Source organism: Hyposmocoma kahamanoa, unplaced genomic scaffold (genome assembly GCF_003589595.1).
Source record: "Hyposmocoma kahamanoa isolate Upper Pololo Valley unplaced genomic scaffold, ASM358959v1 81, whole genome shotgun sequence".
Classification (NCBI taxonomy): Eukaryota; Metazoa; Arthropoda; class Insecta; order Lepidoptera; family Cosmopterigidae; genus Hyposmocoma; species Hyposmocoma kahamanoa.
Window position 1 is genome coordinate 886,991 of NW_020654080.1, and position 21,832 is coordinate 908,822.

At 36.2% G+C, this 21,832-nt stretch overlaps 3 protein-coding genes across 3 annotated transcripts; 1 reads left to right on the forward strand and 2 right to left on the reverse strand.

The window, feature by feature from the left end:
• The first annotated feature begins 680 nt into the window (after nucleotides 1–680).
• LOC113234098 (cytochrome c oxidase subunit 6B1-like) lies at nucleotides 681–5,770 on the forward strand. Its single transcript, XM_026469345.1, has 2 exons — nucleotides 681–764; nucleotides 5,519–5,770. Exons 1-2 carry the CDS (start codon nucleotides 685–687, stop codon nucleotides 5,685–5,687), a joined length of 249 nt encoding a protein of 82 aa, XP_026325130.1. The 5' UTR covers nucleotides 681–684; the 3' UTR covers nucleotides 5,688–5,770.
• Nucleotides 5,771–6,570: 800 nt separating this feature from the next.
• Nucleotides 6,571–8,506, reverse strand: LOC113234180 (cytochrome c oxidase subunit 6B-like). Its single transcript, XM_026469465.1, has 2 exons — nucleotides 8,324–8,506; nucleotides 6,571–6,959 (listed from the first exon to the last, which is right to left on the reverse strand). Exons 1-2 carry the CDS (start codon nucleotides 8,386–8,388, stop codon nucleotides 6,794–6,796), a joined length of 231 nt encoding a protein of 76 aa, XP_026325250.1. The 5' UTR covers nucleotides 8,389–8,506; the 3' UTR covers nucleotides 6,571–6,793.
• Nucleotides 8,507–12,370: 3,864 nt separating this feature from the next.
• On the reverse strand, nucleotides 12,371–20,337 carry LOC113234145. Its single transcript, XM_026469414.1, has 3 exons — nucleotides 20,127–20,337; nucleotides 16,895–16,973; nucleotides 12,371–14,310 (listed from the first exon to the last, which is right to left on the reverse strand). The coding sequence occupies exons 1-3, from the start codon at nucleotides 20,306–20,308 to the stop codon at nucleotides 14,197–14,199; spliced, it is 375 nt and encodes a 124-aa protein (XP_026325199.1). The 5' UTR covers nucleotides 20,309–20,337; the 3' UTR covers nucleotides 12,371–14,196.
• Between the last annotated feature and the right edge of the window lie 1,495 nt (nucleotides 20,338–21,832).

Here is a 21,832-nt window from a genome sequence, read left to right on the forward strand (position 1 = left end):
GTATAGGTCGAATGTGATTTAGCGATTAAATGCCGTATTCGAGTTAACGTGTTGTTTTTCTAAGACGCGTTCCTTTCCAACTTGACCTGCAGTCTTCATCATGATCTGAAAATTCGCAGTTGATCGGAAGAAGCTAAAAAAAGTTAAAGAAGTTACGAAGGAACAAGAATTCTAAATCATTTTCCTTTCATTTGCCGTTACAAATGAACATACAAGGGCGTTGCGGAGACTGCGCGTTGAAAGTGCCTACCGCGAATCCTAGTGCGAAGAACAGCGTCAACTAGACCTTTTGTCACACAAAGCACATAACATTTTCATCATTACGCTACTTAACCCGGTTTTCAGTATCTCGCATTCAATCATTATAAATAAGCCAACTTAAATCGTCACTCTATACAGGTACTCCCACGATTTACCGAAACATATGACCGGGACACTGCCCTTCACATTGCTTCAGAGCTATGTCACTGACCACGCACCACGTAATAACAAACTATGCGGGTTTGAATTCTATCTAGTTTAGATACTTACTCCAAGCATAGCTGTTTCTGTAGCTTGCCGTGTGACCCCGTTTAGTTTTAAGAACGGGACTTTTTTGTCTTAGCTTTTAATTTCAGAATTATTAAGAAGTTTATGAACGAATAATTAATTATTAAGAGTAACGTCGTGTTTGATTGCAGCATCATGCCTGACGTTCTCAAAACGCCCGCAGATCTCAGAACAGCGCCTTATGACCCGCGCTTCCCTAACACGAATCAGACAAGGTAATTTATTTCCCCCTGTACCATCGAATGCAAAATACCTTTTTGGCCGTAAAGTTGTGAGAACTCCTGAAGAACCAAGAATGGATTAATCCTCAACTCCCTATTAAATAAAACACATGACCATTATTAATCTTCACCTAGATGAATAATAGAATGTATAATACAATATTTTATGCCTGATAATACTCCTACCCTCTCCGCCCAGTAATCAATAGTATGCTGTGTGTGTGTAATAGGTTCATATAGGATAGACAGTAATTGGTAATACGTAGTTTGATTAATTACCTACCTTTAGTTCCTGTTTCATTTTCTAAAATATTTATATTGTAGTGAGTGGTACAATCAAGAGCACATTCAGCTTGACTTGTCAGAGTCTGTAAAAACCAATGATCGCATATACCTTATATAAGATCATTGGTAAAAGCCCTAAATTACTAACTTGATTCTGGCAAAATCTCAAAACGTGCACTGCCAATATGCAAAAAAGAAAAAGAAGGAATTTTCTTACGTAAAATGCATCAACAATGTGAATACTACAAATATTATACGAAAGTGAATACTATAGGCATTGACTTACATAGGTACCTAACTGTTTACTTGTTGATGAATTTCACAAATCGAATGGTTCTGCATGGACTTTGTAAAAAGTAAGTAGTTTGTAGACTATATTTTCTTGTGTATAAGCACTTATTTCAAGATTTAAAAAAACGACCTAACACAAATAACATCTTAAACTAAATGTCTTCTGCTAGATGTATAGATTTGCGAAGATCGTCAAAAGTGAGTCTGAGAGTCGTATTCTAGAACTCTATTCAATGCTCAAGTCGGGATTGCACTGGCAACACAAGCACTGGAAATACGACCCTAATATAATAAAAGAAAAGAAGAAAGAAATATGATTTTTCAGTGCCCACTGCAATACTCAAATCCTAACTTGAGCATTGAGTAGAGTTCTAGAATACGACACATAGAGATTGTCGAAATTGGCAATTAATCTGTCATAAAAAACCTAATAATAATGCACCGAGTTACTTTAAAAAAAATTGGTGCTGTACTTGCTCGCTTTAGTGATTAGCGATTACAGATAACATCTTATCTCAAAAACCAATTTAAGTCGTTTATAAGCGCTATCGACAATCTACAAATATATTACAATATATTTTTAAAAACAATCTAAAACATGGATTGACCAGTAAAAGGCGCTTACCCACGCACCACACCAACTGCGTAGGTTGTTATGTTATGTTATACTTCTCATAAAGACAATAAAAATGTAGTTCTTGAAGTATGTGTAGAGCAGTAGAGCTCCTTGTGAAAGAGTTCGCCGCCAAGCCGTAATGTCCGCATTACCGTGTTCCGGTTTTGAAGGGTAAGGGTGCTGGTGAAATTAAACGGCACATGAGACTTGTCAATTTATCTCACGCTGTTTACTGTCTCAGAGTGACGGGAGCAGTGGCATTGCCCCTCAAATCTTTGGGATTTAAAGCTCTGAGTGGCACTGCAACTGTTATGGACAGGAGTGTAGTTAACCATCACGCGCACGACTTGTTTGTCCGTTGATATTATAGAAGTGGTAATGTAAAGTTTTGACCTTAAAAATTCAGTTATTCATTATCTAACGGATTTTTCTCAGAATCTATAATGTTGGAGGAAGAAGCTGAGTAGCTTAGCCACTTCTCAAGAAGCGGCCGTAGGTTCGAATCCAGACTCGCACTTTTGAGTTTCTCAGAATTTATGTTCGAAATTTAATTTGAAATTTATCATGAGTTTTTCGGTGAAGTAAAACATCGTGTTGAAACCGGGTTCACAACCCTCGGAAAGTGTGTAAAGTCCCCAACCCGCATTAGGACAGTGTGGCGGTCTATAGCCAACACTACACCCTCGCCTGAGAGGAAACCCGTGCCCAACAGTGCAACGTATAAATGTTGTTGTTTAATAAAATCTCTTTAAAAATACGTGTTTTCGTATAAAAAGTTATATACTTACTATTGTAAAAAATAAATAAGAGTTATATACTGCCCTCGTAGCAAAAAAAGGCACGACTATGCGTACTTTACACAGCAGTTTCTTCATTTCCTTTTTTTGTTACGAGGGCAGTATATTAGTGTAGGGCAATTAATTTAATACTTGGTGGAAATATTTAAAGTTTTGCCGTAGGGCCGTGTAACCCTTTCGAAATTTCGAGACAATAAGAAGTCAGACCGTGGTAAACAACCTGTAATTAGTAATAATCGTTCAAAATTAACACCTCTAACGTTGACATTCTAAAGCTTTTCCAGATTCTACAAGTATTAATACAAATTTGCAGCTTGGTTGTGTTTTGTATGAACAGTTTTTTTGGTCCATTTATTTGTTCTAGCAAAGTTAAAAGCTGGTTTATCATGGATATAAAAAAGTAAGGTAAAAGAATGAAATTACTTATCAGATAATAAGTCAAATATTATAGAAGTAAATTGTAAGTTATGCGAAAAATACTTATAAAAGATAACTCAATTTGAATTCGTCATGTTAATTTACTATGTGTAAGGTAAGTAAGCAGTTAATATATTGATTGTATTATGTGTTAGGTACAATGACTTTTTTATATTACCGGTAAAGTTAAAAGCTAAATAGAAAGATCTGTGGTAAGTCAGCTGTTGCATTTGTTTATTATCAGATGAAGCTACGGACCAATAACTCAACAAGTGGACTGCTAATCGCGATACAAGACAGTGTAGTCGCTGGTCGGGTATTATTACCTGTTGGTACTCCAGACGTCACGGCTAGTACCAAATAGCTATTTTTGTAAATAACTTGTTTCTAACTAGATTCTGATCTAAAAGTTCTTCTTCAATCCATTCTCAACGTGTCCCGCCATTAACGCGTGAACGCACGCTACCTTCCCCATCAGACGTGGTGGTTTAGGCACCAGGAGTATATCCGCCATAGCTCTTCCGGCCTTTTGTCCTCAATCTACAGCATGGTCAACCTCGTAGGCAGTATCCTAAGGCTTCCGCCAACAAACTGCGAGGTGACGTGGTTAATTGAGTTCAGAAACGCCTGGAACCAGGCTTGCCCCGACGAAAATTTCCGTCCGACCCCAAAATTCAAAGCATCTAGGATATTATACTGTGCAAAAAGACTTTAAATGACTTAATGAATAGTTGCAACCCGAGCACGTCCAGAAGCGGCGTCCAGGTTGGAATCTGGCCACTGGTTACACGCTTTCTCCTCTGCCAGTACCGGTACCTTCCTGAGCGCCGAAACCATTCGCATAGCTGCAGGCCTTCGCCTTGGTGTCCCACTTTGTCCCTCTCATCGGTGTCCTTGAGGCAAAGACGTAAGTCTTTCCTGCCAGCTGAGCGCCAGCCATATCTCCCGGCATGCAGCCCTCAACGACATCATCCGGCGGGCATTAATCATGGTTAACGTGCCCGCTATTCTCGAGCCAAGCGCCACGTCGCGAACAGATGGCAAACGCCCGGACGGAATGACTCTCATCACTTGGAGTATGGGACGTCACATGTGCCGACACACTTGCTCCATCCCATCTCCAGCACACCAGCAAGAGGGCTGGCTCCGCAGCTGAGCTGGCGGAAAGATTAAAAAATAATAAGTACCAGGATCTCGGTTCCGACCACCTATTTACAGCCTTTGGAGTCAAAACCCATGGCCCGTGGGGTCCCAGTGCGCTTTCTCTGTACAAAATTTTATCTAAAAAAATAATAGACTGTCTGGGAATTCCAAGGGCCGGCTACCTTGCCCAACGCATTAGCATAGCCATTCAAAGGGGGAACGCTGCCAGCATCTTGGGCACCTTTCCGCGGGGACCCAATTCTATTCATATATTTTGAAAATCCTACTTTTATTTTCTTTCTAGTATTTAAGCTTTTATTGTACCTTACCTCCATGTTTTTTTTATTAATAAATATTGACTTGTTTCGTATTCATATTGACAAGCTGCAATTTACCTATTAAAGCTACTCTATAATTTCTTGTGATAACAAACAAATCAACTAGATGGCGTTTATTGCACAGATTTTTAAATGCTGCCTATTTTTTTTTATTTTGTATAGGATTAGGGCCATCTACCCATATTAGGGAGCGTTTATTTGTACATTAGTTTGTAACACACAATACCCACAATTGACACGTTCAAAAAATATTTTTTGTCAGTCTGTCAAAGTTAAGAAAATAATTTTAGCTCACGATCAATGATCAAAACCATTTCAGCTGAAAGACGTCCAGCGGATACCCGCAATATAATCAATATTTTTAATAATATTACAAGGAAAAAACTGACTAATTAAAGAGGAATTAATTGATGTCCACGGTCATTGACATAATATAAATTATTTTCAGGCTTTTGATCAGCGCCATCTAGGTATAATATGGCATTTTAGCCTTTTTAGAGTTCTGTAATATGGAGATTAGCAGTTTTTTATTGAGTTAATGGTCCATGACTGAGATGACTCCACAACCTTCAGTTCCGCTCAAAAATGTTGAACAGTAAAATTGAAACCGCACAAAATTCCCTATTTTAATGTTCGACTTCTTTCAGAGCCACGATTAAAAAATTAGAGCAGATTTTGATTCATAATCCGCTAAAATTTAGTATATCAAATCCTTTGTACACTTCCAAGTTTGTAGATGTAAGGGTTTCTTCAAATTAGACACATATAGAAGCACTAGTGACGCGTGAGCCGTGTTGCTACTAATTTCCATACAATATCTGAGGGTGTCCTAATAGGTAATATTCTCTCATCTGTTTCCAGGCATTGCTACCAGAGCTATCTGGACTTCCATCGGTGCCAGAAGGTCCGCGGCGGAAATTACGAAGCTTGCAATTACTTCAAGCGAGTGTACAGGTCGCTCTGCCCCAACGAATGGAGTGGCAGGTGGGACACCCAACGCGCTGAGGGCTGTTTTCCAGGCAGAATCTAAATGTTCCATTACTTTCTAGGTTTAATTTAACCTATAGTCTTTTGTTTTATGCATAGGCATGGAAGTTAAAGAATATATGGCGTGGTAGAATTAATGTTTTGTTTTAATTCAAAATATGATTTATCTTGGTATCAAAGCGGAACGAAGGATCAAAATTGTTAGTCAATCAAAATAACGAAATATGTGGTTTCAGGTTGAACTTTGTAGCTTATAAACTGCTTTGAGCGCTATGTAAATGTTCTAAGGTTAAAGAATTCTGACACTACATTCTGCTCACTAGAGTTCTCCGAGCTAGTAGGTACATACAATACTCGCGAGCGACTTGTAAATCTCTAGATTCTGCCTGTTTAATGCTATTGATCTGTTGTAGTGGTACTAGGCATTGGTATTACGGCCGTTTATTCGTGGTCATACGTCATCAATATTTTTTGCCCGTATTGATTATAAATGAAAAAATGTTAAATATTGAGATTTTCTTTAAAGATTTAAGTTAAGTTACCGGATGTTGAAAGTGACGACATTAACGAAAAAATAAAAATCAATGCCGACGCAATAATCAACGGAATTAATCCATAATTTTAGGGTATGTAATGTCGAACTAATATGGCGGATTATTGAAGAAAAAAAAATTAAAACGAAAAAAATTTAAATTAAATAACTTCGTAACGAATTAATCTATGTCGTTGCCGATAAGTTTAAAATGTTTGTGTTAATTTATGCTTTTAACAAACAACTAAGTCGGTTGGCTGATAATTTTCAATTATCTTAAAATATTCAGGCGTTACTTTGCGGAAGTCCATGTTAATAAAAATCTATCATGTCTATCATGACGAATTAACCCATTTAAAAAAAAAACTCTGAAAGTATACATATTTGTCACACCGGTGTTCTACTCTCGCATTTGTATTAAATAGTTAAAGCTATAGGAATCTGGAAGATAAAGGGCACGTCACAAAATTGAGGTTTATAAAACACTGTGCGACGTCACTATCGAAGTGGGCCGCAGCTGTCCATTGCAATTGAAAATAATTAGACAGTAACCTACAATAAAGACAAAGAAGAAATAAAAACAAATAGATATATTCAAAAAATGCTCCACAAATTCGTCACGTCGGTCCAGGGAACGCGCCCTTCTCCCTTAGCTCGTCCCAATGCTCGATCCAAAAGTTGGGGCAGATAGTCTCGAAGTACCGTTTGAAGATCTTGCAGTCGTCCACGTCGCCGAGCAATCGCACGCATTTGTGGTAGTCGCAGTAGTTGTCGAAACACGCTCTGGGGAATCAAGACAAAATCAGAAAATTAAGTGCCTTAATATCTAGGCTAGTTCGTTCAGTACAGAAAATACTAGGTTGACTGGGATTGATTGAAATGATTTAAAATGTACGGAATGTACACATTGTGAGCTTACCTGTCGGGCGGACTATAGTTTGAACGGCTTGTTATTAAGCGTGTACAGACTCCCTTGTTCATATTAAGAATTGTTTAAAAAAATAATTTGACGAAGTTTGAGGCAAATTAAATGACCTGAACATTGACCTACCAACAAAAAATAACCCACAAACAAAAAAAATTATGTGGGGACGTCTGTAAAAAAAAATGAGTGCAACTAGGAATGGATCCAGGATCTTCTATGTAGTTCACAGCAATTGCAAAAATAAGTAGGTATATATTTTGTAACCCAATTATAAGCCCTCAAGAGTGTGTTAAAATGAAAATGTAACCTTAGAATAATAACGCATAGAAACCTAGTCCGCACACGCTAAGGGTGGCAAATTGAAGCACTCCCAAAGGGCCTACACGAGCGGGCGGGTCGTCAGTGCTCAAGGTCTACTTGCACGCGAACAGATCAAGAATTTTAGCTAAAAATGACGAAATGTGCGTCAGACAAACAAAATAGATACCTACTAACATCACATTCCACAAGGAAGTAACGCGTTTCAACTTGTATTTTTATATAAATATTCACTAAAACCGAAAATTAACCTACTACTAAAACTAGCCTACATGAATTTGATTTTTGCCCCACTTGTGACAGTTCGTTTGATATGAAACTATCATTCTATGCGTTATTATTCTATGGGCCGTATTCTAGAACTCTACTCAATGCTCAAGTCAGGATTTGAGTATGGTTTAAAGCACTCGAAATCATACTCAAGTCCCTGCCATTAGGCACGTATTTCCAGTACTTGTGTTTCCAGTGCAATCCTGACTTGAGTATTGAGTAGAGTTCTAGAATACGATCCTAAGAGTGTAACAATATTTTATGTAGACACATAGAAAGATCTCCTCCATTTAGAAAACCGGCGATGACGTAGCGTGCACATGGCCGATTTGTAGGTAGGTTGCAGATGGGCTGACTAATGACAAGTTTAACTGTCCTAGTTTGTAGCATGGTAAGTTGTAAGTGGCCTAGCTTGAGGACATGTTGCAGACAGCTCAACTTGGGTCACGGTAGGTTGTATATAAGCCATTATTTTTCGCATTTTATTAGCAAACCGTATCTTTACCCATTGGATATGTAACGGTATAATCAGTCTATGTGGATATACAAAGAATTTGTTCAGTGCTTCTAATCTACTGGCATCATGATATTCAACGACGAGCTAGCCCAACCACTAAAAAAAATCAAAACTTACTTTGTTTGGTTTTGAAATGGGTAGCGTGGATCTATGCGCAACGTCCTAAATTCCTGATCACACATTGTGGATGATATAAATTATACGAAAAACTTTCGGATTCAATTCATACGAAAAAGCTTTATGAAACAAAAAGAATTTGGCCTTTCACTCGGTAAAATATTCTAAACTGACATATGTCAACAAACAAAAGAAAAGAGATATAGGACCGTTTAAATAAAGAACCAGCATGAATTAAAATAGGTTTTTATTAAAACACGGAGATTAGTTCACAATGGAAATAGACATAATCATGACATAATCATAAAATTATGTAATTTGGAAATACGAATTATTTCCCTCGTTAATAAAAACTTATTCAAGACCGCATCTATTTTACTTAAAAAAAATACAAATAAATGGAATTCTCGTTATGCATAATTTACAAATTATACAACATCATTAACAAAACAAATACATCAAGTAATAAAAAGGCGCTACCTCGAAAGTAAACCGTAGTAGTTAGAAACCTATTCTCTACTTAGTAGTAGTAAACCTCCTAAGGCCCCGTGCACATCAAATTGTACATTATAATGAAAACATACACAACAATATGATATCGAATTATTAATACAAAGGTTGAACAATAAGCAAATGTTACGGCTGGATTCGAACCAACGTCTTCCAGCAAACCGTGCAGACGCTATGCCAACTAAGCCAAGGACGAACTAGCCATTATGAATTTTTCCATGTGCTTGTTGCAAATCTTTTTTTTTTGCTTTTAAACGTTCTCTCGACTCCAGCCGAATCGACGGAATTTTTTCTTAGTGTTCATACTTTGTATTAATTATTATAACAAAGTAGTGGACAAATTTCACAAAAAATGCAATATGTATCTATTTAAAAAATAAAATAAAAAATATTTAAAAAAAACGCCGGTTGCGTAATTCATATAAAACTGAGGGCATTCTCATTCATTTCAGGGGCCTTACCATGAACTCTTGTTATGATTCTGTTTAAGACCAAAAATGAATCGTTGTGAGACAGCGCTACATTAAGTATATATCACCATCCCATAATAATAACAATAATTCAAAATTAAGCTTTTAGGCCCTCGCGAGAGTCTAAACTAAATAATGATAATAAAATTTAAAAAACATGAAATTGAAACAATTGATACTGATTACTGAATTAAAACAATATTGATAATGCAGTACCTAATTCACCGTCATGCGTATCGCGGCTGGTGCAATCGGGACTTGCTCCGCTTTAGCTATAAAAGCATAAGGCTTTTTTTAAACCGTATCGTGGCGTTGATTTTCAGCAAGTACACTACATTACGTAAATGGCCGTGGATATCAATTAATTCCCCTTTATATAAGAAGTCAAATTTTTTCCTCGTAATATTATTCAAATATTGACCATAAGCCACAATTACTTTCTAAACTTTGACATATATGCGTGTCAATAGATGGCATTGTATGTCACAAACTAATTTATAAATTATACATTCGCTAGTACAGGTAGATGACGCTAATACTAAACAAAATACAATGTGTTGAATTCTATTCTCGCCATATTTAGAAATCACTAAAAGAAATGAATGGAAATAAAATTCGTAAATTCCTGTTTTTTTATTTAATTGCGGTAAACAAATTTGACCCAAAGGTCATTGACTCGCACGGCACTTGCAAACATATTGATCAATATGATCTTAAATGCGCAGAAAAAACGCATCTATTTATTGGTGGTGGGGTGCAGGTAGCGACGGCGGGAAGTGTCGTATCGAGGCTGACATCTCGCATAATTCTATTCTAGTCTGTCACAAAATGCCACGTGGTTTGGTATGTAAACAAGAGTCAGTAGTGCAAAAAAGAACCGCTACAAGTTTCACCAGAACCTGCATGGTAATCCATCAAGTACAAGTGCGTGTCTATTCTTATGGCATGATGTGAAACGTTTAGTTTACGCGGAGGATACGAGTGTCGAAGTTTCTGCTTTCAAAGTTGTGGAGTCTAATGTTGAAACGAAATCACGTGCGAATCTCTGCATGGCTGTGAGCTAGGTACTTCTAGCAATATTTTCATGTAACCTAAAGTTGGTAAATACCAAATCTAAGTTAACAAAAAACTTTTTTCACTAATTTTTTCTAATTAATATAAATAAATTATAACAATATTAGTACATAATAATCATTTAAAAAAATTGGTAAATAAGCGATTGAAAAAGATTACGTATCGCTCATTGAAGTGGGCGGCGGGGTCACTGCCCTTGCGTGGTGCATACGACTTGAGACAATTTTGCAAAACTTTACTAGATACAATTAGCCAGAATATTGAACAGAATAATTGTTTAAATATTTTTAGATAAATTAGCATTATTTCTATTTTTAATTTCATAAATATGGCGAAAATGCAAATCAAGGCACTGTATAATGAAGCCACTTTTTTCAAATTGGAGTAGCGTTGATAAATTGCAGTTTGTCAATGTAAAACAAATTAGTTACAAAAATAGCTATTTGATACTGGTGGTGACATCTGGTGTACCAAAAGGCACTAAATACCTGACTACGTAGGCTTGTATCGCGGTTAGCAGTCCTCTTTGAGTTATCGGTCCGTGCCTAACGTGACCATTATTTTTTTCCGTCAGAGCGGGACGCCTGTACATTGATTAGTTTTAAAAATAACAAACATGTTATGATAATTACGAAATATTTCATGATTAAAAAAAATTTAAAAATAAATCTAAAAATGTTCAATGATTAGATTACAAATTTAAAAAACAAAAAATCTTTCGCTTTCTTTTGTTCAAAAAATCGTTCGTTTGCGCCCTTTTTTTTAGATTTACTGTCACGTGTGCTTTGTCAAAGCGAAGGATTTTTGGGACTGTCCCGCTCAATGCGGGACGTATGGTCACGTTGTTGATGCCTATACATAGCAGCAGAAATTACTGCATTACATATTATTATACTCACAATATACGAAATAATCAAAAGACGTATTGTAATGTAAAGTAAAATTTATTATCGACTTATTTGATAACGTAAATAATAATAATAATAATAACGTGCCAAAGAACCAAACCAAACACTCTCAAACTACGAAACTCCCTGTACTATGTACAATAACAACGCAATTAACTCCGAACACGCAGACCACAACCAGTTTAGAAAAGTTCAAAACTAGTTCTACCGGGAATCGAACTCGGGACATCCAGCGTTCACAGTGCACACTGTTGACCCACCGAGGTCATGGAAATGAGATCAAAAAGTGGTGAATTTCTTGAGGTAACACCTAAAATACCTATCAATATAAAGTTACTTGGTACCAACGTCTTTTAACAACCTCTAGTTCAAATATTTTGTTTATTAGTGTTATATTTATTAAGTAGGTACGACGACTACTACCTATACAACATTATTTAGAAAGGAGGATGAGAAACTGTTTGTCTTAAGATTTTAGGCTAACATGACATGACACCGTCCAATTACATACAATACATGCACCATTCACACTCAAACGATACTGCTTCAGACGTAGATGTAGTCGCAACAAAGTTGGTAAGTAAATAATCGAACACAACTATGGATAATTCACGGAGCGGGAGCTCAACCAATTATAGTCTGTGTTTTTCGAGTAAAATGACATTTGTATATAATGTAAATAAAATATATAAAATGATATTTGTTGCCAGTTTTCATAAAATTTTAAATGAGTTATGTAGTTGTTGTCGATAGTTTTATCGATAGATTGTGAAAGATGATAAAATTTTGCCAAAAATGACCGAATTATGAATGTTACGACGTTCTAATGATTACTGATTGTGTTTTTGTTTTATTTATACTTATTTTGACAGTTAGCTTGCTAGTATCGAGATCAATTTTTATTTATACGTTTTAATGAATAGCCGGATTTGATTATCTATGTTGACTTAAAACAACAAACTTTAAAACATGTTTCTTTTTGTTTGTATTTAACCGACTTGAAAAAAGGAGGAGGTTTTCAAATCGACTGTATGATTTTTTTTGTATGTATGTTACTCGATAACTCCGGTATTTGTAAACCGATTTTCATGATTCTTTTTTTGTTGGAAAGAGGGTACCTCCATAGTGGTTTTGAAGAAAATCATCTACCTCTATGGCTATTAACACACTACACCGCGCCTAAAGATTCATTCACGCATGAAGATTCATTTTAATAAATAGCGCCTAAATTTTATTATAAGGAGCAATTATTTTAATGGTTGATTTTGCTATTATCCAATCCAAGGCGTTTTTCTCTCTCAATATACTTTGAGTAGCGAGAACCGATTTTTATTATCTGTGTCAAGTCCTATCTAGTGGCGAACAAGGGGATATTTCAATAAAACTGGGCAAATAGACGTAATTCCACGTACTTTCGAGGTCGGTTTTTTTAAGTACTCCGCACTGAGAGTATTTTCATAAACATTTCTAAATACATTGTATTTGTACCTATGTATGAATTTACAAAAATCGACAATTCAAATGAACTCGTGCCCAATGATTGGATGAATAATGGGTCGAGGATGATTATAATAAAACAAGCTCGGCCTATTTATTGCATAAGCGTGACCAACATTCAGTCGATAGTCGACAGAATGTTTACTGACGGCAATCACTAGCTGTTCACGAGCGGGCAACACTTTTGCGCAATGAACTATCATTTTACTCCGTCTTCAAAAAAGACAGACTATAGCTAATTTATCGTCGTCTGCTGTCAGTGACTGACGAGAAAGCAAGTAGGGCAACTCCTCTAAGGCCTACCGCTTAACTGAGTCGGTTCCTGAGGTAGCTGCGCGGTGCGGGAGGAGTGACAGTTTACGTAACAGTTATGTCACGCTGTACACGGGATAATTTCAACAAAATTTTTCTGACGATATTCACTGGCGCATGTTTCAATTAGTTAGTCGTTAACACACGACTGTTTTAAAATATTTACGTCCTGTTTTTAACCTACTTCAAAAAAAGAGGGATTCTCAATTCGATTTTTTTTATGTATGTTACGCGATAACTCATAATTTGTAAACCGATTTTGAAGTCCCATTTAAATTTTAAGAAAATATTTCACCTGTAAGGGTGGTAAACTAAGGAATGATTTCGGTTTCACGCACTTCCGGTAACCAATTTCAATAAAACTTGGCAAATACCACGAACTTTTGGGGTCGGTTTCATTTTTTAATTCACTTTTGGTTTTAATTCAGTTCAAGTTTTAAAAATGAATTTAAAACAGGACGTAATTATTTTAAAAGGTCGTGAAAAATTTAAACACTCAGAAAAAAAGTTTTCTACAAAACACCGACGATATATGTACTCTAGCCATTAGTAGGCGTACCAACTTCTTTTACAAGATATAATGGCTGGTTTTTACATGGTATTAAGTGAAATAATTAACTGAATTTTAACTTAATTTATGCTTGTAAACAATCACTTAACAGCTGTTAAGTAATCATCGATGGATAAGTGGATTAGAATCTAATCTATTTTTTGACGAAATAGCCGACTCTCACGCACCCTGCGCGTTCCCCGGTAGGCGTGACTTGAAGTTCGTCAAAGTACTTATATCTATAATAAAACACGTGTAAACATTAGACTACTTAAAATTAAGTTAAAATATGGTTTTACGTCGTCACTTAATGCGTATAAACAAGCCATAACATAAAGGTGCGAATGTATATCAGCTGGTGATCATGATAACGAAAATCTACAGCAGTTTTTTATTAACAGTGAACATTTTGTATGTTGGTCTAAGTGCTCACTCATCATTATCTTCACCACCGCTCTCCCGTACTTCTCATTCAGTTCCGAACTCGACTTTCAAACATTATTACATAGTCAATTCTAAGCTCCAATAAACATCTGTAACAGCTTGAAATTTTTAATGGTAATCTTCTGGTAGTTTTCCCGTGACGTTGACAGTGGCGTATTGCTGCTGCCGATGGAGAATGCCCAAGCATTGAAGAAGGCATTGCATGCTAGCTGCCGAGGTTGCCTGAAAATACGAAATTCGATTGAAGGTATACATAAATGAAAATAGACAATTAAAAAACATAATATTCTGTAAATATAATTCGTCTTTTGTACAAACGGACATCACTTAAAATTTTAACAGCAATTATTATTTACAAAGTGATGTGACGAACAAATCGTGCGCCTGATGGTATGCGACACGCCTGTCCATAACAGTTGCAGTGCCACTCAGAGCTTTACAGTCATAAAGATCTGAGGAGCACTGCCCCTGCACCGGTCACCCTGAGACATAAGTTGACAAGTTCCATGTGCCTGTAGTTTCACCAGCACCCTTACCCTTCCAAACCGGAACGCAGTAATGCTGACATTATTGCTTGATGGCAGAAATAGGTAAGGTGGCACTACCCTGGACGAACTCTTTCACAAGTTCCTCTGCTGCCAAAGTTCGCGCGCTACATAGGTATACAAGGTGTCCGGTAAAGAATTGGTAAGCCTGAAATGCCTTATAGTAGAGCTTATGAACGTTCAAAAGAAATATATAAAGAAAAATATATCCCATGCAGTACTTAAGATTATTTTTTCTTTAAATTTAATTATTTTCACCTTATTTTACGTTTTTGTACACCACGACTACAAGTTAATCAATTCCTTCGGATTTTTGGTGTCATAATATTCTATATTAACTGTGCTAATAGATATGCAGTAAAAAATGACTAACTATGGCACTTAAATTTTAAAAAAGTTTTACTTTATTTTTCAGTGCAAAATTTTTTTTTTTCACAAAGTTTAAGCACCTTCGATATAAAACAAAAATTATGATAACCTGAGTGGCCAACTATTCTAAAATAATGTGTGTTTAAAGTAGATTTTTTCAAAATGGTATAATTCATTATTGTATCTAATATAAATAGAAAATTTATTTGCTATTAACGTGCAAAAGGAGTAAATTTGACTAAAAACTAAGTTTTCAAAATTGGACCATTTTTTGTCCTGAATTGAGCTTGACCATTGGCTGAGTTGAGCGATCATAAGCTCTACTATAAGGCATTTCAGGCTTATCTATTCTTTACCGGACACCCTGTATATTAATATGTATTTATTTGCACGCGTGCAATCACCTGTACGCACTCTAATAATAAGTGCACACCTGTATTTTTATGATACCGATCGGAAGGGTCAATTATAACATTTATTACTTCTAAGTTCTAGTATTTGAATGCAGTATTACTTTAAAAAAAATCACATCTCTAGGAAGCAAATTATCATATCTACAATATTTAAAGTATTTTTCCTCCGTGTTTATAGCAGTCAGGCGCTCGTTATAATTAATTTTGTTAAACTTGTTAGTTAATATAGTAAGCCTTCCGTTAAAGTAATTATTTACATTTTTAAAGGAACACAAAAAATGCAATTTTCATTGAATAAAGAATATGTAAAATGTTAGGAACATAATTTGAGTTGAAAGTTTTTATGGCAAATGCGAGTTATTTTAGATAATTAATAGTAGATTGCACAACCACCTGAGCCGCAGGCGAGTGTGGATACTTAAGTCGAGGGTAAAATGGGTTTACGGCTCACTTTGATTTTCACCTCGATTGCGAAAAATACTTTTTTAAATTATTATTTAATTATATTATTTATTTAATTATATCTTATTTAATTAAAATTGAATGTAAAATTACAACAATTAACATATTTAATGAGATGGTTTTTTTTTATTTTATGTACTAGAAATAAAATTAAATAAATCTTATTTTATGCAGCCTACACACAGCATAAATACGAACTTTTAAGAGCATGAGAAGTGAAAAATATGTTTTCACTTCTCATGCTCAAAAAGTGCACCTTTATGTCGTACGTAGACGACATAAAATCGCATTTTATGCTCTAGTGCATAAAATAAAATCGTCGTTTAAGACCGAGGCAATGACGCCTGCGCCAACAGCCACCCACACTAGAACCTTATAAAATAAAGTTTTACTTTTGTTTTTTTAACCCGTTATATTACAAAATTAAAAAAGTAGACCATATTAATTCTAACAAGTTATAAGAAATAGAAATGCATAAAAAATAAAAGCTTGTAAAATATAACTGAGCATTATGTAGTCCGACCTGAGTCACGTGTAGAAAAAAAAAGTAGTACATTGGCGGAAAGTTCTTAATTTTTCTTGGCAATAGTCGTGTTAACGTTTATATGTAATATTGCTGTTTAATTTCCTCGCAATCGAAGTGAAAAGCAGAGTGTATAACTCGTTCATAAAACTCATTTTACCCTCGACTTAAGTATCCACACTCGCCTGCGGCTCGGGTGGATATACTCGTCTCGGGCAAAATGACGCGTTTTATGCACTTGTTGTACAATCTACTATTTTCACATGATTAGGTAAGTCTCGAACAAAAAATAAAATAATGTGTGAAAATCGTGAAAGTTTAAATCAAAGCACATCAGACTACAAATTTTTGTTCGAAAATCGCCTCCTGTGCAACGGCACAAGATACGTGAATGTGTAGCTTGATGTGTGACTGTACAAGTATGTAGTTTAACACAATTTATAAATTGCTACATGTCTAAATAAATATAAGTATATTATAAAAAACATGTGTACCTTCAAAAGTAGCAAATCAGGATCTGTGTGAGGGAACGGCGAATCCGACGCCTCTATGCACCGCGCCAGTGAAGCATCACTGAAAACAATTATACACATTGCAGCTTTTATAAGTGTTCAGTACATATGAAACAGAACAATCATCATTTAGCCGAAAGACGTCCATTGTCTGATATAAAGCGGCTACACGCGATTTTCGTTAATCGTCTACCTTTACACGCATGCGTGCTTTAAGGTCCGAAACACAAAACTACGATGTCGCATCGCAGAAATCTACGAGCTCGCATGACGCATTGCTAGAATTTGCGAATTACTCCGCATCGGGCTTTCCTGCGATGTTAATCTTCTTTGTGTTTTTTTCCTATACTTTCTTATCAATAACAACAGTGCAACAGCCTTTTTAGGATCCCTGTCGCTACCTTCGCTTAAAAAATACGTTCAGTACGGTTGACGATCGTCTAAGCAATGAACACCCGAACTGTGACAGTGAGACGCTTTGCTGCTCGAAATGGCATCTGTGCAATTCGCGTTGCAGTTTTCGACGTTGCGAATTCGCATTGTGCCGATTCGCAGTCATGTGTTTCGACCCTAAGGAGCGATGCCAACGCGATGCAAACGCGATACACGTTTTAAATTATTGACTTACTTATATAATGTTAATTAATTTAACTTTTAAATTTACAATTAACAAAACAAAATGTGATAATTATTAATACAAAGATCGAACACTCAGAAAAAATTCCTTCGAGCCGATCGGATTCGAACCGACGTCTTCTTGCATACCATGTCAGACGCTATACCAACTAAGCCACGGAACGAACCAACGGACCTCACGAATTTTTCTATGTGCTTGCGTCATGTCTTTGTACTTGGTCTTTCAACGACTTTTTAGTCGTAGCGCCATCTATGAGAAATCTATGACAGATTTATCACCCAGTTAGTACCTTTACAGCTACCAGTCCTGGCGAGAGATGTCGCTATTCACTGTATTAATTAAATTTTTATTGAATTTTTTCTGAGTGTTCGATCTTTGTATTAATAATTATAACAAACTAGTGGAGTAATTTCACAAAAAATAATTGAATATCAATTCAATAAAAATTTTATTAAAACAAAATGTGCTTAAACCTATATAATTTTTCGTACGTAATGATTCAACATAAGCGACTATATCGACGTAGTCGCGCATTTGCACCGATGCAATCGCCTATAAATCTCAAGTTTCACGACCGCGCATTTGCATTGTTGCTACAAGCCGCCGCGTGTAACCTTAGGCCTACCCCAAAGATCGCTACTACGACCGGTCTTGTGCTGCTTGTATCCAGCAATATTCACCAGGTTAATGGTCCACCTTGTGGGTGGTCTGCCCACACTGCGTCTTCCGGTACGCGCACGCCCACTGCTACTAAAGTTTTGCATTTGTTTGGCTTCGTCGGTTACTCTAGTTTTTTCTCACTTCAGATTCGATCCCGCAGTGAAACTCAAAAGCAGTCACATGAAAGAGGTTTTTTTTTTAAATTAAATGTAGGTAAAACCTGATGGAAAGTGACGATGAAGCATGCATACCTAAATAATGCCTATTCACTCTCGCCTTGAACAGGCCCAAGTCATAACGTTCAGGGAACAGGTCTGCAGGCAGGGAATTCCACTCCATAACCGTTCGCTGGCGTTATCTGGCCGATAGGGCATTTTTATGATACCAAGTAAAAGAGCGAACAAGTCGTGCACCTGGTGGTAAGCAACACGTACGCCTGTCCATAGCAGGTACAGTGCCACTCAGAGCTTAAATCGCAAAGATCTGAGTGATACCGCGCCTGTCACCATGAGTCATAACTTGACAAATCTCATGTACCTATAATTTCACCAGCACATTTTCGCTTAAAAAATAAATAGGACTCCACAGTTCATAAGCAGCTCCACTGCTACGATATGGCCTAATCACTATCTGTTTTATCTCTAATTTTTAACTCCCAATGCAAAAAGAGGAGAGTTATAAGCAATAATCGGAATTGAGGACGTTATTCTACCTAAAGTATGAACGTTTCTTTAATATGGACATGATGTACGAGTGACAGAGGGCGGCGTTGATGACAGCAAAAGGACTACAGCAGCGCCGCCCAGACATTGTAAACTATAGTTTTGGATACTATGGAACTTTTGTACATTGGACATCTAAAACGCACTTCCGGTAGACTACCGCGTTTGGACTCATTAAATTGGTCTCACCGAATTGTTGGTTTACGATAGTGTCTTTATTGACATTTTGGAGAACACTGTTTTGTATCGGGGATGTTTTAATTTTAATTAAAGTGTTATTGGCCCCTATGTAAACTTGTAACGTATTGAGAAGGCTAAATTTGCAAACGGTGCAAATCGCAAGTGAACTGTTACTCTGTCCGGCAGACCGTCTCTGCTCTCCGCTGCCACCACACCACCGGCTTCGGCTCGCGCCGGCAGCACACATATGTAGTTGGTACATTTCAATGACTACTTAACGCACAGTAGTAAGACTGAAGTCTCAATTTTACCTTCTGTCGTAATCTTACCTAGTGTTGGGTCATGGAAAAATTTCCATTTTGAAAAATATGAAAAAAGAAATATTTTAACCATTGACTTACAAATAAATGGACGACGGGTCTAATACACAAACCACGAAAAAAATGTCTCAAGTCAACCTATTTAAACGTAGTGACATGTAAAGGAATATGAAAAAGCTAAAACGTTGAATTTAAATTGTAATGTCATCGCAGTACTGTCTAATTTTGCTTGCTTCGCTGTCAGTCGAACAAACGAAGACTAAAACGTGAATGACGCTCTGTATACGATTTTAACGCCCTATAAGTTCGGACACTTTTTAGCGCGGTTCCGACGTCCATATAATTGTAAGTCAATGATTTTAACAAATATTTTTACGGGTATTTATCCAATATTTTTCCCTTAATTTTCAGCATTTGTCGTTGACTCTTGTCAAAAATTGAAGTTACTGAACGAAAAAGATGGAGCCATTAAAATGGTTTCTTTTCGTTGTTGTGAAATCATTTAAAATCGCGTTTTTCTTCAAGTTTCTTTTAGCTTTACAAGTTTATTATATAGTTCACACCAAATAAAACTTCAAAAGATATTTCTAAACTTAGAACATAATATGAGCCTTTAAAATTATATTTTTCCAATTTTCGGGAATTTTTCCGGAAAAATTTCCACTATTTGAAATTTTCCGGAACAGTAATCTTACCTAAGTTCAGTGGCCTGCAATTGCTGCCTAGCTGATGCCATGGCGTCGTGAACTGCTAGCTGTTCTCTGGGCTGCAGAGGAGAGCTTGCTCCCATTGCCTGGAAATCCAACACAAATAACAATAGATAACTCATCAGCATCAACCCAATACGTCCCACTGCTGAGCACGGGTCTCCTCTCATGCGAAGGCGCTGGCTCAATGCTGGTTGGGAACTTCACACATGTTCCGAGGGTTGTGAACCTTCTTCAAAGTGTAGGTTTCATCACGAAGGTTCCCTTCACCGAAAATAGATAAGTAAATAAATTTAAAAAAATCGTTATGAACGGAAAAAGGCATATTTTGTTAATATATTTTTTTAATTGGTAATAAATAATATTTGAAACTGTAGGCACTACAAATTATGTGTTTAGGACCATTGCGATACTTAAAAAAAAATCCTGAACAATTAGTATAGAAGATTTAAGATTACTTTTACTTGTGTATTGCGCTCCGCACTACTTTATGTCGTTTTGACGCATTAAGCCAGAAACGCAAAATGCCAAACGGGCAGAATGTCAGATTCGCAAAATGCCAGATTAGCAAATTGCCATATTTTCAAAATGCCTAATGTCACTTCCAGGAACAGGCCTTCCTCCTCCTGACGCAGGACAAAGGTCTCTGAGTAGGCAGGTTTAAGTTAGCAATAGCTAATTGAAGCTGTAAAGTTGCTTTATGATACAAATATCAGTTATTTAGTAGTTAGAGGAAACTACATTTTGTTTTTAACAAATTAATAATACATGAGAACCTCGCTTCATGATAATTATTATTTCAGCCGAATGACGTCCACTTTACTTGACGACCACTGGATATTAGTTCGTGCGTGAGTAGGAGGAATGCCCGTTCTTGTCAGTAATATTTGGCATTTTGAGAACCTGGCATTCTGCGGATCTGACATTCTGTCCGTTATGTGGGTATGTGTCCCTCAAATATTTGCAATTTAAAGCTCTGAGTGGCACTGCAGCTATTATGGGTAGATGCATCGCTTACCACCAGGTGCAAGAATGAAATTCTAAAATAATTATTCGCCCCCTTACTTGATATAACAAAAAAGTATTTAATCATTTCAAATGTACTTTGACTGTCTATGAATTTCTTTTAATTTATTTAATGCACGAATATGTATTATTTTCCAGTTCATTAGTCGAAGTGGTGTCAACGTTGTTCATTCATATTTATTTATTAATGGTAATTAATGGTAATTGCTATGATAAATTGTTTTTATGGAGCAATTACAATAAAATTAAATGGTACTGTATTACTAGTCATTTTATCTATAATTTTATCATTAATATTATGATTAATCGTATTTGTTTCTCTATCAATGGTCATTCCGTCATATGTTACAGAAAGAAGTGCGCAACAAAATGATGGGCCAAACTTTACAGATAAAAAGAAACTCATTTTTTGTAGAGAAAAAACCAAGACAAAAATTACCAAATTCAATAATAACATTCTTTTTAATAATGCAGTTTATGTACGGTTTTAATTTTGGTTTTATCGACGTACTGAACAAAAAAATACGTAATTTATGCAAAATTATTTCTTTACTCATTTGTTTATGTATTGGTGTAATATTACTCTTGTGCACACCGGTATTCGTAACAGAATGGGACATCAGCACATTTTGGGGTTCCTTGTTTTTCGTCCAGTACTGCGGTCATAT

Coding starts and splice junctions, on each gene's coding strand:
- LOC113234145 (XM_026469414.1), bottom strand. CDS start 20,308: ATGAGAGGAGACCCGTGCTCAGCAGTGGGACGTATTGGGTTGATGCTG. Junction 16,974..20,126: donor TTGCAGGCCACTGAACTTAG/GTAAGATTACTG, acceptor AATTGTTTTCAG/TGATGCTTCACTGGCGCGGT. Junction 14,311..16,894: donor CTGATTTGCTACTTTTGAAG/GTACACATGTTT, acceptor TCGTATTTTCAG/GCAACCTCGGCAGCTAGCAT.
- LOC113234180 (XM_026469465.1), bottom strand. CDS start 8,388: ATGTGTGATCAGGAATTTAGGACGTTGCGCATAGATCCACGCTACCCA. Junction 6,960..8,323: donor CCATTTCAAAACCAAACAAA/GTAAGTTTTGAT, acceptor TTGATTCCCCAG/AGCGTGTTTCGACAACTACT.
- LOC113234098 (XM_026469345.1), top strand. CDS start 685: ATGCCTGACGTTCTCAAAACGCCCGCAGATCTCAGAACAGCGCCTTAT. Junction 765..5,518: donor CCTAACACGAATCAGACAAG/GTAATTTATTTC, acceptor ATCTGTTTCCAG/GCATTGCTACCAGAGCTATC.